A 24,505-nucleotide genomic window follows, 5' to 3' on the forward strand; every position below is an offset into this window, starting at 1 on the left:
CAGCCTCATTTACATGATAAAAAATAGATGATTTTACAATGAATAATGTATGAAATAACTAGATAAAGGCTGGGATGGGATCCTTGTGAGCTGCTCCAACAGGTAGAGGTGACAGGACTAGTGACACAGACCTGATGACAGGTGTCCTTTAAAGGTTAACAAGCTTCCTACCTGCTGTTTTGAATCGTTTGAGGGGTGAAGTTAATAGAACGGGGTTATGTGTGGGGATTTTTATTAACAGAACTCCCAAAACCCCTATAGAAATAAAATGGTCCCTAAAATAATTGATTCTAAAGGAAGAATTCTGTTGGAATTGCGATCTTTCTAGCGTCATAATAAAACAGAAGGACACTTCTAAAATGACGCCAACAAAAGCTAAGATATGCTAAAAGTTAGTGATTAAACTTTGATAATATGACTATCAGTTTGAAAAACAGAAAATTTTTAAAATGATTAATTTTTTTTCAAAATATTTACCAAATTCAAAAAAATTTTAATAAATGCATGCTAGATATATCAACCAAAATTTCCCACTAGCTTGAAGTAGAAAATGTCACCAAAAACACTTGAGTAAGTTAAAGCCTTCTAAAGTTATTATCGAGGTAAAGTGACACACTCTGGTTTTGCAAAATAGGCCTTGGTCATCAAGCCACAAATGAGCTTGATCACTAAGGGGTTAACACTCAAATACATTACAATGCAGCTAAACTACACCAGCAGCAGTTGTCAACCTTGGATATGTAGGTGACATTTTGGCACCTGGAATATTTTGTTTTGGTATTTGCTAATTTAGGCAGGGCTATACTCCGAGCTTCACAATAGAGTATTGTGGTATCATCTTACATGAATCTTTTGGAATTGCTCATTGACCAAAGGTAAGCAGGATCCTGGAGCAGATCCCTTCATCCTCAACATGAAAGCCCTCTGGCTTCTTCCTGAGAATCAGGGGGAAGGGCGTAAACCAGCAAAGACTGCAGACATTGATCATGGTGGTAAGGAATTGCATAAGGTAGAAAAGTTTTTTTTTCCAGGATCTGTCTTCCTGGTCGTGGGTTTTTATTTTGTTATGTTTAGAATTTATATAGCTTTAATGAGCAAGGTTTGGAGGAAGTTTACTGGGGCTATTTCTTGCTATCTTTGTGACTTTTTGTGATGTTTTTAGGAGAAAATGTAAGTATCTGCATTTCATTTCCTGCGTGTGAAACCTAATACATCTACTCTTACTCGCAAAAAAATAACAAATACGATTCTGGGGCTTACATTGGTCTGTAAAAACAAATTAACCTAATGTTTATTAAGTTTACTGTTAAGTTGCTGCTTTAAGTTGGTAATGTATTACTTTTTATCCCAGTGTCCTCCCCGAGGACATGCTCATGGATTAGTCTTTCAATGCTTTACTAAGTCCGCTAACATTCTATGCAGTGTCCTGTCGTTCTGTTGGTTTAAAAGTAATGAACGTATTTTCACCTTTTTACTACAGGCAAACTACCTATTGTAAATGACAGCGACGAGCTTGTTGCTATTATTGCTAGGACCGATTTGAAGAAGAACAGAGACTACCCTCTTGCATCCAAAGACTGCAGAAAACAGCTGCTATGTGGGGCTGCCATTGGGACTAGAGAAGACGACAAATATCGACTTGATCTTCTCATGCAAGCTGGAGTAGATGTTGTTGTTTTGGTATGTATGTATGTATGTACATAGTTTACTGTGTGTGTTTGTGTGGCCGGGCTGTTGCATCCATTTTGTTAAATGTCTGGGTTTTTTGTTTTTTTTTGTGTTAAATATGGGCTCCAATGAGGTTTAAAGTAACATAGAACCTACACCTGCTGTTCTCTGGCCCTTGGTGCCAATTTTAAAGTCCCCACCACCCTCTGTTCAGACACTCCATACAGAAATTCTGCAGTAGAGCCAAGCCCACAAGACTGTACATAATGAATCCTAGGGGGTGATGGGGAGCCTTATATAAAATAACCATGAGGGGGCTGTTTGGGATGATAAACTAGGGAACAGGAGGCTGTTTTAGCTTATGAATTTTTATGCCGCCAAGTGAGTTCACTGTAAAAGGGCCCACTGTGGCTCTGTTGACCTGACACTACAGCTGAGCCTCTGCATAGAGGAACCAGTGGTTACTCACTGGACTATAGCGCTGGGGAGTGGTTCTTTATTTTTACAAACCCTCATGCCAATATTTAATATTGAAATTTCTTTTATTTTTATTTACCTGCAAATTGGATTGTGGCAATGTGATGTGAACTCAAACCACGGTTGGTGGCGCATGCACAGCCATGGAGAAAGGCGCAGGCATCTATTGCACAGGCGCAAGAACTGTAATTGAAGGGGAGGCCCTCATGACTACGCCGGACTGCCGCAAGGAGAGTTCCTTCGATGGGACCCATAGTAGCTAATTAGCGTAATGTGGGTCTCACATTGGAGATGATTATAAAAGTTGTAGAAATCCTGCAGAAACCAAATTCATATGCTTAGAAAAGGGGCTGAGGGATGTTGTTGTGTGATGTTATTTTATGTGATGGGTGTCCTTTAATGCAATTTTGAAAATGAGTCAAGTGTCCGCTTTCAGAAAATATATGGTTTGTTGGAATTTAGTACAGTTTTTTTTTTGTTTTTGTTTTTTTTTCTTTATGCTCTCCTTTCATTTTTATTATAAATTGTAAAAATTGCGCAGGCCAATAATGATACAAATTTGCAGAAATGACTGGAAGGGAAAGAATTAATAGCTGTCCTTTCTCCATCTACAGGATTCATCACAGGGTAATTCTGTGTATCAGATAAATATGATCCACTACATCAAACAAAAATATCCTGATCTACAAGTGGTTGGTGGAAATGGTAGGTGGTAGCTAAATGTGATGCACTTTGTTTTATGAGAAGATTCCTTTGTTCACACTATTGAAGGCCTATTCTTTAGATTATATAACATACAATGATATTGTGGTGCTGTGGGAATGTCTGGAGAAGGCACACTGACACCCACAGTGTTTGGAGAGAGCTCAGCCTGAGTCGGGTGACAGCTGTGTTATACAGCTAACTGCAGCAGTCTGTGCTGGCAACAATCATCGTAGTCACATTTAAATAAGCCTCTTTCCCTAGAATGCCTAGGAAAATAAACAAAATCATAAATGCGTTGGTTATCACCACATCCCAAAATACCTGTTCAATTAAAATATTCTTGGCCGTGAACACTGTAACGGAAAATGTCTAAATCCCAACTTTTTTGTCTTTAAATCCCAAATATTTTAATTAAAAAAATAAATAAAAATGATCAAGCTGTAATAAATGTTCAAGATTGGTATAAATAAAAGCTTCAGCGCGTCCTGCACCTTACAAGGGTCCGTACAACAAAGTATGAGAAAGTTATTTGGCTCATACTTTGGCAAAATTGCACTTTTTTTTTTTTTTTTTTGTATATATATTTTTTTCAAATCTACAAAACCTTAATAAAACCTATATCAAGTTGGTATCCCTGCGATCATTAAGGGCAGCCGTCATTTGAAGCCCACCAACCATGAAAGACATAAAATGGTACTCAAAAGAAAATGGTGCAAATGTGTTTTTATTTTACCGCACATGGAAATTTTTTCCAGTATTAATATTCCACATGGAATATTAAATGGCGCCAATAAAGTACAATTTGTCCCGCAGATAACAAGCCCTCCTATAGCTTGGCGAACTGAAAAATAACAAATGGTGTGGTTTTTTGAATGAGGGGAGTAGAAAACAAAAATGAAAAAAGTCCTGAAGGGGTCAAAGGATTGCGCAGCAAAATTTATTTGAATGAATAAAATCCATTATTACTTGTGATTTTATCAAAGTTTTCATGCGTGTTTTCTGCTCTTAAACAAAAGATTCATTAGTACTAAATGTTGGTAACTTGTGTGTTCCTTTTGGTGTTAACAGTGGTAACTGCAGCACAAGCAAAGAATCTCATTGATGCTGGCGTAGATGCTCTGCGTGTGGGGATGGGTTGTGGATCTATATGCATTACTCAGGAAGGTAAGTATGTGGTCGTTAGAATGCAACCCAAAAACCGATATGGACTAGAAATGTGAAAGTAATGGGTAGAAAACCATGTTTTATTATAATGGTCAAATGGGATTTTTTAAAATTGCAGTCATGGCCTGTGGAAGACCACAAGGAACTGCAGTATACAAAGTTGCAGAGTATGCCCGCAGATTTGGTGTTCCAGTTATAGCTGATGGTGGCATTCAGACAGTGGGACATGTTGTGAAAGCTCTAGCTCTTGGCGCTTCAACAGGTAAATATAACAAAATAATAATCAAATATGCAAAGGGAAGTTTAGATGCTGTGAAATGTTTGTTTTTTGTCTGCGGTTATGTTTCCATGTTTTGAGATGTCTTAAATCTCTAACTAGTCTCAAGTCATTGAAAAGTTAAAAACTACTGAATTCCCATAAGAATGCCTGTGCTTGTCCAGAACATAGGCATCACATGAGTGGATTCTGGTCCAGAATCCACAGTGATATATGAGACTCCCCTAAGGCCACTTTTATGAAGCAGCATATTGTGTATTTGTAAAGAAAAAAATTTGAGTGGGACAAAGACTTGAGGTTGACCACTGCCCCCTACATATATACCAGCTTCCTCTCACTGCTTTAGGCTGTCCTTATGGTGTCATCTGCCATGTCTAGCTTTTCCCTGTCCATCCTCACTGACAAAGACTAGAGTAGGGTGCAGGATGAGTCATAACTCTCCTGCTACAACTCCTCATTTTCAGCAGAGCTCAAAGATGTGAACAAAGAATCGAAGAGAATCTGCGCACAGCACAAGCTAAAATGGCAGGACTGTTGAATCACTTGAATGTTTAGGGTTTATCCACAAGGCATTCATACTGCTTGAGGTGTATGCAGTATATAGATATTTAATATGTGAAGACAATTGCATAGACCACTGATGATATAGGATGTTATCTGCTATTGTAATATTGTTAGTAAAGTCTGTTGTTAATGAGGTGATACCTGCAGAGAAATCCCCCTATAGATTTTGCAAGTATCAGTCTATTAGGCCTAGTGGCAAGTAGTGTATACTACTTTATCTTTTTAAAGGAAAAATACATTTTTAGAGAATTTGACAATTTTTATTCAATTTCTGGCAAAAACTTTAAAAAGTAATGCATCACCAGAAAATTGTTGTAAAGGGACTTTAGTTTTCAATTAACTCTTTACTTTTCTCCATTCAGTTATGATGGGCTCCTTGTTGGCTGCCACCACAGAGGCACCTGGGGAATATTTTTTTTCGGATGGTGTAAGACTGAAGAAATACAGAGGAATGGGCTCTCTGGATGCTATGGAGAAAAATACCAGTAGCCAGAAAAGATATTTCAGGTTTTCTGAACTATTTTATCCCCCCTTACATTATGCCCCCGTGTTTGTCAATTTCCCTTATCAAGTCTAAATCAAATCTTGTATAGAATATCAAAGAAGCTTAAATTAAATACTTTTAGGTTGTTAATCCTAATCTGTAACAGGATTTTGTTTTGTTTTGTTTTTAACAGTGAAGGGGACAAAGTAAAAGTGGCTCAAGGTGTGTCTGGTTCCATTCAAGACAAAGGGTCCATACATAAATTTGCTCCATACCTAATTGCAGGGATTCAACATGGCTGTCAAGACATAGGGGCTAAAAGTCTTTCAATATTACGGTAAGTAGCCTGTGTGTTTTTCCCTTTTTAGTAGAAGACTCTTCTGCAGCACCACTGCAATAAAACCTACAGATTCACCAAGGTGCCCACAAAATGCTTGAATCGGATGCTGAGGACATTTTATGATATACACTACTCCCAAAACTGTTGCCATGTCAGAACAAATTTTACTATACAAATGTGAAGTATCATAATTTTGGTTAAGTAATTAATAATTCCATACATTTTCAGTTCCATGATGTATTCCGGAGAACTGAAACTGGAAAAGAGGACTATGTCAGCCCAAGTAGAGGGAGGCGTCCATGGTCTACATTCGTAAGTTTTGATTGTTTTGCTTAAGTTATCTCACCTCCTGGATATAGATATATAATATATTATTATTATTATAATAATAATATTTTATATATATATTTTTTTTATATTTCTAGATTATTAGATGTTGTGCACAAAACAAAAAGCATACATGGATGGCAAAAACATTATATTCTATGGCTAGAAAATAAGATGTATGATGCAGATTTGCTTCATAAATGGTGATCGAATTATGCTTATTGTTTTGTCGGTAGTGTGCCATCTCTTATTATTCCTGTGTGGGTTTTTTATTTTATTTATTTAGATTAGTATTGTCAATGGTTGCATGTGGGACCTGATAGGTGTGTGTGTGTTGTTAATCATTTTAACATTTTTCTAAAGGACTAATTTACTATAAGTTCTGATGTTTTTGGACACTGTGAAAACCTCACCATAACAATTTTTAGTTTGTTATGGCTGTCCCATTATCTTTGTGGGAGCAATGGGAGACCAGTTTGGTACTTATTTGGAAGGTGGTAAACTTGGCACCCTTTCTGATCATGACCCAAACTATCTTCAAAAGAACTAAAAATCTTCACTCAAGGTGGTGACTTTCACTGACCAGAAGCATTCCACTTTAAAGGGGTATTCTCATCTGGGCATTCACATCCAGATTCATTAATCTGCCATATATAAAAATTTCTTCAATTAATGTCATTAAACAAAATTTACCTGTGTGAAGATCATTTCTCATAAACGTTTTAATATGGGCCCTTAGAAACAAGACTGTGTCCCTGGAAACTGCCACGTCTGCTGGAGTGATTGCACAAAGAAACAAAAACCTTTTGTAAATGAAATGTCCTGGACTTACTGCATGTCACACAGCCGTCCTGTAATAATGAATGCTGAAACCTGGTGGTCAGGCAGGGATCAATAGCGCATGTCTGGCCACGGCTACCAAAATGTGATGTGGTCGAACCCGAGAAAGCCATCTCATTTCTAAGTGACAACATGGCTACATTTATGAGAAATTATCTTCACACAGGAACATTTTTTTTAATAACATCCAATTGAAGAAATGTTTATATATGGAAAATGAATTTAATTAAATTTAAATGCCCAGATGGGAAAACCCCTTTAACTACTAAAGAGTTCCTTTTATTTTGCATCATGCATTGAATTTGGGAATTAAAGTGCAACTAAACTTTTAAGAAAATTGCGCAAATCAATAGTCTTAATAGGGATAATGGTAAACCTTTCTAAAATAAAAATCCTTCAAAGTTTTCGTTGTGCTTCAAGCCATTCTATAGATTAGTAGAGGATACTGATGTTTATAGGAGGTCTAAACCAAAAGCAGGCACAAACATAGTGCCTATACTGGCAGCATTATCTGGCATAGCAGCCAGTATGAGGAGGTGATAAGACTCTCTCGGTACTGCTGATTGTGACAGCAATCAATATGGAATGCCTGTAATGGTGAGGGTCCTGTTCCTGGCTAGGTTGGATACTCAAAATAGTTGTATCTTGTAGCTGTTTTTTGTCAATCTTGATGCATATGTAGCCAGGCAGTAATGCAATAGCGGCTATCCATGTGGAGCAAAACACAAAGGATTTACCCCTCTTATGAGAACAGTATACAGTGAATGTTTCTCAAGTTTGAATCCTGAGCTGTGTAAGCTGCTGCACATGTGTGTTCACCAGCAAACACCTGTTAAACTCATGTTGTTTGTTCCCGATCGCAAGCATTTAGGTCTTTAGGGTTAAAAATGGCTCTTCCCCCTTGTGCTTGAATCGTGTTTTAAAACTCATTTCAAAGGCCACGTGTGAATGTGGCCTCAAATGGAGTCCAGTCTTCTGGCAACATTTTGGTAATGAAGCTGAGCAGATTTATACATGGTATGGTCGAAATCTTGGTTCTCTTCTTTGTGTCCTCAGTGGTACTGTCTCTTAATGACAAACTGAATACCATCAGCCTCAATCTCTGCTGTAAGATTTGCAGTCGTCATCTGAGTAACACATTTTTTTTTACTAGTAAAATAAACTTTGCTCATCCCCCTCTATTTTAGACCAGTGCCCGATCCCACAGATTCCGATGACTTGCAATTTGTGGGCCAGTGACTGCTGTAGCTAATTCCTGGTCTGTTTCTTTCACGGTCCAGTGTGGTGGCATCAGGGAGAAAATCAAATTTGAAATGAGGTGGAGATTTTGGTATTCTCACTGCCTCAGAACGCTGGTGATTGACTTCATTCACTAGCTTTTGAGAGCTGGTTATGATGTCCCAGGACGCAGGACCAGCAATTACAGTGAAGGGGCATTCTGGGGTGGGCAGAGCTTGACTTCTTTGCTGAACTCTCTGCCTCCTTGACTTTATACAACCATTTTGCATCTCATTTCAGAGTTGATTTTCTAGATGCCACCACACTGAGCCATGAACAAAACATAATCTGGTTTCTGTGTAGAGGTCACTACTGATTGTCAATGGTTGAATGCTCCTTAAATGGACATGTCTCTGGACATACTGCTTGGGTTGTCTGACTTTGGACAACTCCTTGAGGTTATATGGTTTTGTAGGAAAATATCCTATACAACAATCTACTAGGCTCCCACTGTTCTATAATGTGCTGACTACATAAAGAAAGCTTTCACTGAAAGATCTTGCTTTAAAGAGGAATTTCTAGCACCTATTATCACCACTAATTCTTTGCATCCCTAAAGTGGCCCCATCAGGGTGATTTGGGACATAAAATCCATATTGTAATTTATTAGTAGATAATGTGGGTGGTTTAAAGTTTTACTCTAAAAGAGCCATAAATTTTAGTCCTCCACCTTATGTGCTTTGTATTTCTGGCTCCAGTTTATTTTATATATGACATTTTGTCTGAGTTATTGGTTATGGGTTAGATCAAAACCACCTCCATGACCAGAAGGCTTTTAATCTTCTTTCTCTTTTTTTGCACATGCATCCATTGTAGATATACATTTCTACCATGTAAGTAGTAGTCTTATATTCTGCAGCATATAACAATGAGAAAATGCTAAGTATTACACTTCTAATTTACCTTGATAGCAGTACAGACCATACAGCAAGTTGATCTTTTATCTTGTATCGCTCTGAAAAAACTACACGTGCCAGACCCCATTTCTACCTGTGTTTGACAATCTGGTTTTACAATGGAAGTATATGGCAGTGTGAAAGGCAGATGCCCCATGGCATGGGTGGTCCATATTTGTATTTGCGGATCAGTTGTTATAGAACACAATCATGTGACCCCCCTCAAGTGCTTGGGACTAGCAACATCATTTGCCAGCCTTTTTGCAGATCCAGAAGGATGTTTGCAGCCTGAAAACAACGCGCGCTCATGTGTATGTAGGCTTTTTCTCTCCAAGGAGAGGATGATAATAGGCAGTATGTGTTAGATGTATGACAGAGGAGATCCATGGGGAGGGAGACGTGTGTTATGATTTTCTGATGTTGTCCACTGAGAAGCTTCTGTGGACTACGCATTGTGATCTCTATATGATCTTCTAGATCACTGGGGGTGAACTTCTTATACAGGGCCATCACCCCACCACAGAGTTCGCCTGATTGAGCTCAAGGTATGAGCCTCAGGAACGGCTGCGCTTGGTGCTATTTTAAAGCAACACTTTATGGGCTGTCTGGGACTTCTGGTGCGTGGTGCACCATTCACAAGCACAGACGTGCAATACCATGCAGCGCTACAGACTCATAAATGCTGGACCTCTTTCTTACTTCCTTCTTACAGTGATAGACGTATTTGACAAAGGCTTATTTTAGCCGAAACGTTATACTTTGGATTACCGCAATAAAACTTTGTTCATAAACTTAAACTTTGTGTGCCTGGATATTCTATGTGCATGACATCAAAATTAAGCAAAGGACACTTCCTCATAGATCCAGACACATGACTATGGTAATCTTTGTTATCCATAGCACCCCACCTTCTAAAGTAAGTTTTTCAAATTATTGCTAATGAGCCTGAAGGACTACCCTAGCGCCTCTGATATGGCTTTACAGACTGTTACACTGTACTCCCCCCCCCCCCCCTCCCCCTCAGCACTTTTGCAGTGAGCACAAGTGCTGAGGAAGCAGGGGGGATGTGAGACCGTAGTAGGGTAGCCCATCTGGCTCATTAGCATAATTTGAAAAGAAGATTGGTACAGTCACTATACTTGGATCTATGAGGAAGTGTCCCTGGTTTATCATACTTTATTTTGATGGTACATTTCCATTAAAATCATATGAGTTTTACAAAAGGGGAAAAAAAACTACATAGAAGTAACAAGCCTAAGTTTTAATGGAGTTGGTATTATTTTTAGCAAATGTATTAATCTATCCTGTATTGTTTTATTTTCACCAGTTACGAGAAGCGGCTATACTGATAGTGGGAGACGCAGCCATCGCCAGTCTACTCCCAACATCCCCACTCTGGTTCCAACCAAGCCCACTTGATGTGTTGAAGAGTCCCTCCTCTGTTCTTCGCCTTTCCCCTTTTTCCCTATAATGCAGGAAATCCAACTCGGCAATGTTTACCTACTCACTGCGTGGCGTGGTATTTGCACTAAGGACATCATTCTACAGATGTATGAGACAGAACTTTTATTAAATGGAACACCAAACTACTGCCATGCTGATGTACGCATTTATCCTCATAGATTAGCAATGCTAATAGATCTACTCGCATTCTTCTCCATTATATAAACCAACAACCGTTCTAATAATCCCTTTCTTAAAGGCATTTAGAGATGGTGCTATTGAAAGGTTTCAATAAAGATGGTTCAGATCTGATACCTTTTTCGGACTCTTAATAATGTGAAGTATTGGAAGTGGTATCGTACTATAATGTAGCATCTTGTTACCAGGATTGGCAGAACTAATCCATTGGTTCCAATATAGTACAGCAGAAATAGGGGAGGGTGTGCTGTAGTATGCACCAGTGGAGGTATAATATCCCTTATGCATCTATTTTATGTAGCATCCATTTTATGTATATCCTGTCATTATCATGGAGGTGTGCAGCAGGGACTGCGCACAGAGAAACTGCAAGTTTCACTTTATACTTCCAAGGTGATTTTGCTCATTACTGGAATGTGTTTTTAGAATGTTACAAGTCAGAGATGAACTATTTTAAGGAAGACCTTTAAAAAAAGAATTGTTTCATACATATTATGTTTTTTTTCTTGTTGTGATTCGTTTCATCTAGTAAATTGTGAGCAATATATCTATTATATATTTATTACCATGTCATGCTGATGAACATCAAGCAATAAATCTGAGCTTCACCTGCCAGTGTGGTGTTATGTACTGTGTTTCCTAAATTGTCCTCAAGCTTGAAAGCTCTCCAGAAGTCTCCCAATGCACCTAGAAATCCACTGACCTCTAAAATTATCTTTTGTATTCTAGCGATGTCTAATGCCAGCATTCATTACATATTCACTGACTTCAACAAACCTACATGAATCAGTCCTACAAGTGACTACAAGAAACTTGCTATATAACTTATCTATATATAACTTATGACAGATTTCTGTCCACTGAAAATAAACATTGGAGCTTTCTATAGAATGACAGAGAAAAGCAGAGATCTTCTCTCTAAATAAGCAGAGATTTGGAAACCGTGAGGAATTAATACAAAGTATATTGAAAAATTGTATAATTCTTTGACAAATTAATGTTATGGTTTATTCTGAGAATACCCCTTTTAAGCATAAATACATATTGAAGATAATGGGAACATATTTCTTTAGTTTATTGGGACCTCCTTTTTTTGCCCATCTTACACACACACACACACACTGAATTAATTAGAAATGCTCCTTTAATCTTTATCAGTGCTGTAGGGGAGTGAAAACTGATTTTCTTTTACATTTAAGCACTTTTTACAGCCATTCCATAGATAATGAAATCTCCTTTAGAGCTCAATCAAGTGAAATATGCTCTGGGTATGGAAAGGGTTCATCTTTAGCCTCTTTTCAATACCTCTATTTTACTGGACTTCAGATACACTGCTCGTTACAGGAGAAAGAGCAGAAGAACAATTGCATTACTTAAGTCTGCAACAAACTTTACTATTACTTGCACTATTTATTTCTGTATTAAAAGTAAATTTGTTTAAAGTAACAAAACCTTTTAAAGGCGAACACCAAATGCCATGTTAACTGCATGTGCATGAGCTACAATATTATTGTGCTTCTGACAATCTTGTGTATGGAGTCCATATGTGTTTGCTGCAGAATAAAATTTTCCCTTGCTTGCCCATACATGTTTTAGTTTCATCTGACCCATATACTATTAAACAAATGTATTGATCAATGAACATATGAAAATACTAAACCGTTTGAGAGTCTGGAAAGTAGTTCCACTCTCAATAGTTATCCCCAAGATGTGGTTCATACATATGTAAAGGGGTATGCAAAAATGGAAGCAACAGTAAAGCTTTGTATTCTTTATCTTATCAAACACAGTATTTGAAAATAAACTACGCAATGCCCAAGTTTGCTGTAAGTTTTTTATAGTTTTGAAATCTTCCAATATACTTGGTACTAAACTACTACCTACATAAGGGGTTTCTATTAAACTCTCCTAAAATGTAGTGTCACAGAAATAAAAAAAAAAAAAACAACAAAAGGTTAGAGGATGGTCTTCTGCTCCCCATAGACTTCAAGTTTTTTTTTAGCAGAAAATACAACTCAATGAATAACAGGCTAAGCTTCTGTTACACCTTCTATGTTACTACTCTTAGGCTACATTCACACGGACGTATGAAAACGGCCGTATCCGTACCGTACCGTTTTTTTTTACGGATTACATACGGCCACATTCATTTCAATGGACAATACGTCTGACCATTTATATTGCCGTTGTTAAATCCGTTCCGTACCACACCGTATACTAGCCGTATAAAAATATAGAGCATGTCCTATTTTCTCCCGTATTTCAGTTCCGTATGCCCTAGAAGTCTATGGGGACGTATAAAATACGAGTTACATACGTGCTGCATACGGATGAAAAACGTCACGTATATACGGCCCGTAAATACGGGACTGGAGAAATCATACGGTCGTGTGAATGTAGCCTTAAAGGTAATTTTCCATGATGCATTTCCACTTGGGAAAGTTGTTAAGAAGCTAGTGTTGTTTTCCTAATCTGCATTTTGGAATTTACCAGATTGCACAAGTTTATTACAGATATAGCCAGGAACATAGACGTTATCTGATTTATAGTGTTAAATGCTGTTCTAAATGCTTTACAACTTAAGATTATGCTCACCAGAAGAGTATGAAGGAAGGCTCTGTTACTGCTGTTTTAACAATGTCCTCAAACATAGCCATAACATTGCCACAATTCTCATTCACCATAGATTTATTAACTAGCATCTGTTTTCCAGTCTTGTGTGTGCATGTAAAGTTCATCTTTCAGTTTATGGTTTATTATGCAGACAATCGCCATACCTCTAGGGTCATTTATTCCAGTAGATGAATAATAAACCTTGTCACAGCTGTGCTTTGCATATGTCTTTTTAGAATGTATTTCTCCTGCACCGACTTCTCACATGAGCTATACTCCGTATAGAAAGTAATGTTTATCAGGAAGATTGGCTTTTGCTTATTTTATTGTTTTCATGAATGGATAAAGATGTACTATGGCTGAGTTCACACTTGCGTTCCACTGCTTCTGTTCCCTTTACCCTACTAAACAGCAGAAAAAAATAGTGCAGAAGCTTTTTTGCTTTTCTTACATTATTAATAGCAGAATGTAAACCTTCTGTACATTGAAGTCTATGGGAAAAGGCAGACATTATGTTCACCTTTTCCGTTACGCTCTTTTGAACATAATTCCAAAATGCTCTTTGTATTACACAATGCCTAGATGCAACTGTGAACTGAGCCTAATATAATAATATTCATTCCTATAGATCTAATAGAGAATTATACTGCAATGTTAAATTTGGCAAAATCCACATGACAATTGTATGCCCAAATCCTTCCTCTGATGGTAACGATCTAAAAATGTTTGCCCTTTAATTCTAAAAGTGTAAAACTCTGCTACTTGTAAAGGGATTAAAAATCCTATTCACATTATTTTACTTTAGACAATTTTGAAACTCCTTCTGCAATGTCTCAATGTGGCGTTAGTAAAAGGCAATGTACATGTCTTGGCAGATATTGCTCAGTCAACGATTAAAGCGACATTCTTTGCAAAACTTTGAGCCCTCCCACCAGTCCAGAGGTGTAGAACTGACACACATATATGAGATGTAAAGTGGTCTGGGTCCATCAGGTTTCCTACCCACCTGGTATGCTGATTCTTTCTGTATGAATTCATTTGTTCTAATGCATTCATTATATTCTGATCAGTCCACTTTTTGTCTTTGTATCACTGTATTTATGGTATAATAAAGTGAATCTATCAACCAACTTTGTCTTTATATGGTTGTGTGTTTAACTCCTAACTGGCAACTAAATTTTATCACTTTGGAGTAAGGACCCATCAATATTGAGCCATCTATATCATCCATCCAACCTGATAAGGTTCTTTAACTGTATGCATTTCCCAGCCTGAACACCGCTTGTCAGGGATAACCCAAGACAAGATAGGGGCACAAGATGTTGTGAGGGGCTTTGTTCTTGCTTCCATAGCATTATAAATAACTTGGGTTGCAGGTTCAGGCGAGAAGATGCATGCTACTTAAAACAAACCATATCAACCTATCGGAAGAAACAACGGGCAATGCATACAGCTGGAATAAAACATCCTATTTTAATTGTTAAAATTGAAAACCTAAGACAAAAATACATAATGTAAGTAGCATAATCCAGGGATGGTTAAAAAAAATGCAAACGGCACATGTGAAATTTTACATTTCATATATATATATATATATATATATACACATATAGTTAATACTCACTTAAATATGTAAACTTTACACTGAATAGAGGGTGTCATGGCAAACAATACTCGGCCAAATAAATTATACTAGCAGAATGATTATTGTTATAAAGTGCTTGTGCTCGGTAGTGCTTATGTCAATAAATTAATGCATAAAGTGACAAAAGATGCCCTTCATAACATACCCACATTAAAGTCTCCTGTATACATGTGGTTGTAGCGCATCCAGAGCATTAAGAAGCTCCTAGAGCTTTTTTTTTTTTTTTTTTAATAGGTTGACAGGTCTTCTATAAATCAATAGTGCTTTTAGCATCCCCAGTATTATCCGAGCAAATTGGGAAATATTACAATGGATTACTCTTTTTCCATACAGGATAACTTCTCAATGCAAAGTGATTGCTCTCCCTTACCCACAGCAGTCAGGCCTCCATTGATCACAAGAATATGGTTGTATATTGTACATCAGATATATGCGGTGTTGCATAGTGATCCAACTTGGTGCAACACAAGTAGCTACAGTATCCAGCTTCATATTAAATCATGTAGCCCAATTATGGGTAGAGCCACTGCAATATTTTAGTTGCCTCCCATTCACTACAGCTTTTACCAGAGCCTGCTAGAATATTATGCTGCTGTAGCTCCCACAAGCAGATGTTTGAGACCTAATTTTCTGCTAGCAAACACATGGCTCGTTGGTCTAGGGGTATGATTCTCGCTTTGGGTGCGAGAGGTCCCGGGTTCAAATCCCGGACGAGCCCTTTTAACTATTGCTCATTGACTTGTTGTTGACCTTTTGAGTAAGTTGTTTGAGTAAGTTGATTAACCCCTTAAGGACGCAGCCTGTTTGCAGGTTAAGGCTCGCAACTTTTTTTTTAAATTTGACCTGCGTCTCTTTATATGGTTATAACTTTTGAACACTGTTACTTATCAAAGCGATTCTGAGATTGTTTTTTCCCCACATGTTGTACTTCATTTTAGTGGTAAATTTTGGCTGCTACGTTTTGCGTTTATTTACAAAAAAAAGAAAAAAATGATGAATTTTTAGAAAAATTTGCCATTTTCGAAATTCAAAATCACCGCGTTTTCAGGCAGATCGATTTACCACCTAAATAACTTGCAGAATAACATTTCCCATTTGTCTACTTTACATTTTCATAATTTTTTAAATGTTTGGATAATTTATTTTGACGTCACGCGGCCTACAAATCGAATAGCGATTTTCCATATTTTCGGAATTGACTATTTTGGGGATAAATACTGTTTGAAATCAAATTTTACATATTTAGCAACAAAACCCCCTATATAACCAACCCATTTTCAAATCTGCACCCCTCAAACTATCAGAAACAGCATTTACAAAGATTGTTAACCCCTTGAGATCTTCATAGTAATTGAATCAAAATGGCGGTGAAATTTAGAATGGTCAAATTTTGTCGGTTATACGTTCATCTAGCCCTAAAATTTACACATTTCCAAAAGATAAAAAGAGAAAACTCACCATAAAATTTGTTCTACAATTTCTCCTGAGTGCAGAGACCCCCCACATGTGGACATTACTTGTGTTATGGGGGCACAGCAAGGCGCAGAAGGGAAGGAGCGCCCTGCAGCTGCCAGGATTTTAGTTTTCTGGTTGCCCCCTTTTGAAGGCTATAACATTTTCGCTTTTCCGTTATTTGGGCCATGTGACGGCATTTTTTTTGTGGGACGAGATGCTTTTTCCAGTGTTACCATTTTGGGGTTGGTATCACCTATTGTTGAAAATTTTGGAACTTTTTTTGAGGTCATGAGTAGAAAAGCATCAATTCTGTACTGGATTTTTTACTTTTTTTTTTTTTTTTGTGTTCACCGTATAGCCTAATAATCCTGTTATCTTTATTCTATGGGTCGATACGATTACGGGGATACCAGACATGAATATTTTTTCTTATGTTTTACTAAATTTGCCAAATAAAATCCTAATGTGGGGAAAAATCTATCATTTTTGCATCGCCGTCTTCCAAGTGGCATAACATTGTTACGTTTTTGGCTACAGAGATGGTTGATGGCTTGTTTTTTGCGGGACATGTTGTTCTTTGCAACAATATCATTCTGGAGTACATATGTTTTGTTGATCACTTTTTATTGCATTTTTAGTGGGATATAATAGGTAAAAATCTTAATTTTTGGCGGGTTTTTAACGTTTTTTTTTTACGGCGTTCATCATATGGGTTCAATAGTTATTTAGTTTTATTCTATAGATTGTTACGGACGCGGTGATACTATATATGTGGGGTTTGTGTTATGATTTAGACTTTTTTGAGCGTTATATGTCTCTTTATATGTTTTGGGGCTTATGGGCATTTTTAGTGATTTATAAAGTAATTTTTTATTGAAAAACATTTTTTTTTACATTTTTTTTACATGATCCACCATGGGATATGAACAAGCAATCATCTGATTGCTTGTTCTTGATAATACTCTGCAATACTAATGTATTGCAGGGTATTATCAGTGCCAGCCTATGCAGATGCATAGGCTGACACTTTGCCTTTAAGATGACGTCACAGACGGCATCTTAAAGGTAAACCCTCCAGGCTTCTCTGGGGTCCCGATCGGACCCCAGAGGTGCCAAAACAGCGATCGGCCCCGCCGAAAACGGTGCGGGGGGGCCGATCGTGGGGGTAAAGACCCCCAGAAGGCATGTTAAATGCCGCGGTCGCGTTGACCGCGGCATTTAACGGGTTAAACACCCGCGATCGGAGCCCACTCCGACCGCGGGTGTTAGCCGGGGATGTCCCGCGGCTAGCGATGCCGGTTCGGCTGCTATACAGCGCTGAACCGGCATCGTCTCTGCGCAGTAGCTGTACTGCGCTGAGCGCTATTCGCGGGACTCAGCGCAGTACAGCTACGGCGCAGAGCGCTAAGGGGTTAAGGATTGTAAACCAGACACACTTACATGATGGTGTGTGCCCCCGCTGGCAGGACCCACTCTGCTTTTCATGTGATGGTATCATCCTGTCTGCCAGCATAACTGCACATAGAAGCCACATAGAAGGAAGAGGAAAGCAGCTGGGGAACCGGGGTAGAAAGGAGGAGGATTGGGGGCCTGCAAAATGAGGGGGCACTATGATGGAGGCCCACAGGATCACGGGGATATGAGATGGGGCCACAATATGATGGGCAGTAGCACCAATTTCTTTTAATAAATAATGATGGACACTAAGGATGTGTTCACAAGATGCTCCTGAATTACAAATGGATTTGGAGAATTTCTTCCCGTATGTGTTTAGACCTAAACGCTTGGCTCTGGTAACTATGGTAATGTTTTTAGTAATGCAACAAAACATACAGTACAGACCAAAAGTTTGGACACACCTTCTCATTCAAAGAGTTTTCTGCATTTTCAGGACTATAAAAATTGCACTGAAGGCATCAAAACTATGAATTAACACATGTGGAATTATATACTTAACAAAAAAGTATGAAACAACTGAAAATATGTCTTATATTCTAGGTTTTCCAAAGTAGCCACCGTTTGGTTTAATTACTGCTTTGCACACTTTTGGCATTCTCTTGATGAGCTTCAAGAGGTAGTCCCTCGAAAAGGTTTTCACATCACAGGTGTGCCCTGTCAGGTATAATAAGTGGAATTTCTTGCCTTGTAAATGGGGTTGCAGGGGTGTAGAAGTCAGGTGGATAAACAGCTGATAGTTCTACTGAATAGACTGTTAGACTTTGTATTATGGCTATAAAAAAGCAGCTAAGTAAAGAAAAATGAGAAATCAAGATCAGTCAGTCAAAAAATTGGGAAAACTTGGCTCACATGAGGACCTCTGCTGTGGAGGATAGGTTCATCACAGGTTAACAGCAGCTCAGATTAGAGAATAGGACAATGCCACACAGAGTTCTAGCAGCAGACATACCTCTACAATAACTGTGTGTAGAAGCCTTCATGGTAAAATAACTCCTAGGAAACCACTGCTGAGGAAAGGCAACAAGCATAAGAGACTTGTTTGGGCTAAAGAACACAAGGAATAGACATTAGATCAGTGGAAATGAACGAATGGACTTTACATGGCTGGTTACCTCCATGAAGTGTGTGATGGTGTGGTGGTGCTTTGCTGGTGACACTGTTGGGGACTTATTCAAAATTGAAGATATACTGAATGGTTACCACAGCTGCTTTGCATTTAGTTGGACCATCATTTATTTTTCAACAGGACAATGACACCACACACCACAAAGGCTGTGTAAGGGCTATTTTACCAAGAAGGAGAGTGATGGGGTGCTATACCAGATGATCTGGCCTCTACAGTCACCAGACCTGAACCCAAAAGAGAACGTTTGGGGTGAGCTGGACCGCACAATGAAGGCAAAAGGGCCAACAAGTGCTAAGCATCGCCTTTAAAACTTTTGGAAGAACAGTTCAGGTGACTATCTCTTAAAGAGCATCAAGAGAATGCCAAGAGTATGCAAAGCAGTAATCAAAGCAAAAGGTGGCTACTTTGAAGAACCTAGAATATAAGACATATTTTCACAATAAACTCTTTGAATGAGAAGGTGTGTCCAAACTTTTATTCTTTACTGTATATTGCCAGTTGCCATCAGGGGTGTAACTTTAGGGGGTGCAGAGGTTGCGATTGCACCTGGGCCCAAGAGGTTTAGGGGGCCTTATGGTGTCACTTTCCAATATGAGAAGACTATAATGTAGGGTTTATAGTAATAGTTGGGGGCCTGGCACAGACTTTGCACTGGGGCCCATCAGCTTCTAGTTACATCACTGGTTGCCATATGCAAGCATTTAAGTCTTTAGACATGTTCGGGTTGGAAATACTCTAAATATGCTTGAAATGGATTTCAATCATATCTTATGAAAAGGGCCTTAGGCTGCATTCACGCAATGGCCCAAAATATTAAAACTGGTGCACTGTGCATTAGTTTTTTTTTCACTTGCTTTCTGCAAGTTGGGCTACATTATTTAATAGTGTTGTATGCTATTTGTTAATCTATTCTTTCTTGATGCACTTGGTTTCATGCTGTTGCAACAGATTTGTGTCTCATAGAAGTTTCTCAAAGTGACTACACATGCTGAGTATGGTCTTGTATATACAAAAAGAGGTCCAGTTGGCAGATCTCACTGGAACCCTTTGTCCAGAACATAACCTTTATTATGACATACTATTAAAATAAAGAACACCTTCCTATCATTAAACAATTTAAAATCTTCCGTACAAGTGATGTTTGTTGTTTATTATTTGATTATGACTATATATGAATATAATGATTTAAGATTGATTTCTATGTCACAAACAACCACAAGGTGCTGCTAGTGTTCAATTCAAGAGGATGATAACACTAGTATACACAATGATACATTTCTCTGATTTGTATCAGTTATCCAACTAATAAACACATAATTGCGCCTTGCTGCATATTAAGTCATGTGTCATTTTTTCTGATTTTTAATTGTTTATTAATAGGAAGGTGTTCTTTATATTAATAGTATGTCACATATATCTCACACCACAGCTGACTGCATTTTGTCTGCATGTATCATATATACTAGGTGTAACAAAAAGGTTGGGACTGTGGAATAGCTCGCAAAATATCTCACATCGGAACAAAAAGCTAAACCTATTTGTGTCAAATATTTTTCAAAAATCTATCCAATGATACCAAAGTTGAGGGGCAACTTTAAAATCTTAAATGGGAACTCCCATTTTTTTTTTTTGTTGCAGATTCAGTCTTCCCAGGAAAAATTTGACATTGATTCAATCTACGATTCAAGTCATGGCGCTGTAATTGTCGAAAATCTAAATGGGTAAAAAATTGGTAGATAACAATGGAGACAATTCAAGAAATAAAAATCGCATCAAAAAAAAAAAAAAAATATGGGACAAATTGACCCTGCATTTTGAGGCAGGGAATAATTATATATATATATATATATATGCGTTGGAAATGGTAGGCAGCACTCCAGAATTCAGGTCAAATAAAGGTGATTTTTATTGGAACAAGTAGCGAGGTTTCGGTGTGATACATCAAGGTGTATCACACCGTGTTTAGATAGATTTGGATAGATTTTTTAAAAATATTTGACACATATACTTTTAGTTTTCCACCATCCCAACCTTTTTGTTATACCCTATATATACCCCTCACTCCACAAATAAACAATGCTGTGCCGTACATAAATATATCCTGCATTCCACAACTGACCAGACTCTGCCGCTACACGAAAATAAACTCTGTGTATTTCAAATTATACTATTCTCCTGCACTTTAAACCATCAAGATTTTGAGCTCTGAAAAAAAGAATTCAACATAATTTAAATATATAATATATGCTGTACCCACTAAATTAATATCAACAATGGCAACCTGATGCCAGGTGAATTAATTATATAGAGAGTGCCCTAAATAAATGCCCCTACAGTGTTGTGTTGAATTGATTCACTGGGATGCTTTATATAAAGGAGTAAATTAACATGACATTTTTATTCTGTGGGCTGATAAAACATATGTAGTTTTATGTAGTGTAACACATATAGGAAATGGATATTTGAACACAGTTTTGTGAATTCGAATTGTGACTACAGAGAGTGTTGGGCACCTTCAGTCAATTCCAGGAAGTTATGGTCTGTATACTGATTGGAAAGCTTGGGGTTTCCTAATACTGTAATCTCTAAGCTTCTTTTGCTCACTTGCTTTAAATAGATCTTGTATCCTTGAAAGGCAATTTGCCCTAGTTGTTAATATACAGTACAAAAGACGTACACTGTATGTTGTCTTTGAAAGATTATCTGAACACTGAAATCTTACTGACATGATTTCCCCTTCTTTAAACATAGTCAGGAAGAATTATATTTTTAAGAAAGCTGTAGACATATATAGGGGTCATCTTAGGTCATGAATATATATATATATATATATATATATATATATATATATATATATATATATATATATATATATATTACTAGGACAATGAACTTTTATGATACACACAAAAATGTTTAAATAAAATTCCACTCCTTATGATAAGCTATCAATTGGTGGGTGGCCGACATATCACTGCACTGAGCAGCTCTTCGGTCCCTTCTGAGACCCTGACAATGAACCTGGCAGGGTGTTAAGTAAGTTGCATGGGAACCCCAAGTTAAAAGTTTTCCCTGGGGCTTGTAAGTCTTTAGTTACCCTCTTTAGTGATTTTTCAGTTAGGTATTAAAGGGGCTGTCCAGCCTTTAAAAAAAAACATATATACGGCTTGAGGGACCTTAAAAATGCCTGAACATAAATAATAGTTCGGATTTTGATATTAGGTGCACTAAGGGTGCATACAGCAGAATGTTTAGAGTCAGGAGTATTGGTTTTACAGGAAAATGTGAGTAAATTCATATTAAAAGGAAAAGGGGGGGACCTTGGTTGCCCCTTTTACCCACTTAGTGGTAAACATACATACATATGTAATGATAGATAACAAGATCACAAGCAACTGCAGGATCATCCAGCTTTGCAGAACAGGATTAATTAACACAAAGTCTCTACAAGTATCTTACAAGCCAAAAATCAGTGCTCTCCAATAAAGCCACTAGCTAGAGACTGTTGTAATCCAGGACAGCAGCTCATTTGGAAGAGGATACTTCACTTGGTTATTGTAAAATTAAACAATAGAATTAATGATATCATTTGTCCTCACCATTCCGACGTGTTTCCTTCCTGAAGAATTGCAAATGGAATATTTAATTCTTGGAGATCTAGGATGCATTTTAATGCTCCCTATATTTGTTTGCAGTGCATATGGTTGAGCAATTATAACCTGAATCATTTAGTTTCATTTTGTTTTGTGTAAACAATTAAAAACGACCGGAATAATACTCTAAGCAATGCTGGAACAAATATTTGTACAACATTATACTATTACATAGTGTACAATTCTGACTAGAATCCCTTCAGCAAAGTGTATGTTTATACTGTATAATCGGCACTGAGTAACAATCCATATGCAGCACTTCGATGTACTGGATGACTGCCGTTATACAGTGTCATAGAACAAGCACAAATATTCTGGTGTGATTCACAACAGTGTAGCATGCATCTGCTTCCTATCCTCATAACACAAAAACACACACATTCATTCAGCTGGCTCGTTGGTCTAGGGGTATGATTCTCGCTTTGGGTGCGAGAGGTCCCGGGTTCAAATCCCGGACGAGCCCATTTTTGTATTATTACAAATATAACATATTTTTTCCCTCTTTTGTTGCTGAATAAAGATTACTTTTTTTTAGATGCTAACTAAAATCATTCCCCGCACCATTTTAATTAAATAATGGATTGTTGAATTACCGATGTTATTAGCTTTACTATTCCTCCTTTACACGAAAAACAAAATAGGGCTCGTCCGGGATTTGAACCCGGGACCTCTCGCACCCAAAGCGAGAATCATACCCCTAGACCAACGAGCCTCACACAGGAAACCTTGCTACATCACGTGGATTTAAAGTTGCTGCAGATACGGTCTAGCCTGAATTTAGTTTTCGTGTTGGTATGTGAACTACAACACAGTCAAGTGCTGTCTAGTGTCAACCAGCATCTCTCTACATGGGTTTTCTGGGTATAGAATAGCTCATTAAAGGAAATATACCACCAAATTCAAGCATAATTAATCAGGGACACTTACTAATAGATCCAGGAACCATTACTGTGATAATCTATGGCTTCCTTCCTTCTAAAATTAACATTAAAATTAATCACCCAAAAGGGCATTGCGTGATTAATTGTGTGAGTTTACAACAGGCAAAGGAAGGGGGAAGTGCTGAGAGAGCACGGTGGTGGTAAGACCTGCTTCAGCACAGCATAACAGGCTGTGAAGCCAGTGCACAGAGGGGCTCTGGTAACACCACCCAAAGCCGTCATTAGCCTCATTAGCATTAGTTCAAAGTTGATTTTAGAAGGAAGGAGGCCATGGATAACAACTATAATAACATACAAGAAGAAGATTACCACTGTCACAATGCCTGGGTCTGTGAGTAAGTGCCTCTGGTTTATCATGCTTCAGTTCGATGATAGATTTAGTTTAAAAGGAGCTCAATATGTGACACCACCACTGTTTGACACTAAAGGTAGAGCCATCCATAATGTCTGGTTGAAGTGCATGACTGTGGCGCTACCTACAGTAAAAGTGAGCAGCGGCTACACCATGAATGGCTCCGCTTGTAGTGTGAAAAAGCTGATCAACGGGGTGTTAGGCACCGCACCAACACTGATCACCTAATTATAACCCATCCAATGGGTAAGGGCTACTTCACGTAGAAACCTATGAGTGCACAAATGGCCCAATGCAAAGTATCCTTATAAAAAAATCTGTGTTTACATGTGTATTAGAGCCTCCATAAAAAAAAAGTTCAATTCTTCATTTCGGTCCCAAAACCTGAAGCCAAATGGCTGGTAAATGCTTTACTCCCACTAGTAAATGGCTCCCAATCTTAATCTGGACTCCAGCAGGCATTACTTGTATTTCTACATCTTGCTAAGAACATAAACATCCATAAATCCCTCTGGGTGAGTAGGATTATTGGCTGATCCTGATGAGTACTTAAAAGGATTGGGCAGAGAATAGTCCCTATAAAATGGTGCAACAGGGCACC

General features: G+C 37.9%; 1 protein-coding gene and 3 non-coding genes across 6 annotated transcripts in view; 3 read left to right on the plus strand and 1 right to left on the minus strand.

The window, feature by feature from the left end:
* The window catches only part of IMPDH1 (inosine monophosphate dehydrogenase 1), a 99,211-nt gene extending 84,807 nt beyond the window's left edge, over positions 1–14,404 (plus strand). For all 3 annotated transcript variants that reach the window (XM_072147574.1, XM_072147575.1, XM_072147576.1), the window contains exons 8-15: positions 1,481–1,680; positions 2,760–2,850; positions 3,919–4,014; positions 4,133–4,276; positions 5,218–5,362; positions 5,533–5,676; positions 5,908–5,991; positions 10,348–14,404. In XM_072147574.1, coding sequence (XP_072003675.1) covers positions 1,481–1,680; positions 2,760–2,850; positions 3,919–4,014; positions 4,133–4,276; positions 5,218–5,362; positions 5,533–5,676; positions 5,908–5,991; positions 10,348–10,369 — 926 coding nt within the window. In that variant the 3' untranslated portion in view covers positions 10,370–14,404. The remainder of the gene's footprint in view (positions 1–1,480; positions 1,681–2,759; positions 2,851–3,918; positions 4,015–4,132; positions 4,277–5,217; positions 5,363–5,532; positions 5,677–5,907; positions 5,992–10,347) is intronic.
* Positions 14,405–15,565: 1,161 nt separating this feature from the next.
* On the plus strand, positions 15,566–15,637 carry TRNAP-UGG (transfer RNA proline (anticodon UGG)). The gene has a single exon. It is a non-coding gene; the product is annotated as a tRNA-Pro (tRNA).
* A 7,365-nt stretch (positions 15,638–23,002) lies between these two features.
* On the plus strand, positions 23,003–23,074 carry TRNAP-UGG (transfer RNA proline (anticodon UGG)). Its single transcript has one exon. It is a non-coding gene; the product is annotated as a tRNA-Pro (tRNA).
* A 177-nt stretch (positions 23,075–23,251) lies between these two features.
* Positions 23,252–23,323, minus strand: TRNAP-UGG (transfer RNA proline (anticodon UGG)). The gene has a single exon. It is a non-coding gene; the product is annotated as a tRNA-Pro (tRNA).
* Positions 23,324–24,505: the final 1,182 nt, after the last annotated feature.

This window comes from Engystomops pustulosus, chromosome 4 (assembly GCF_040894005.1).
Source record: "Engystomops pustulosus chromosome 4, aEngPut4.maternal, whole genome shotgun sequence".
NCBI lineage: Eukaryota > Metazoa > Chordata > Amphibia > Anura > Leptodactylidae > Engystomops > Engystomops pustulosus.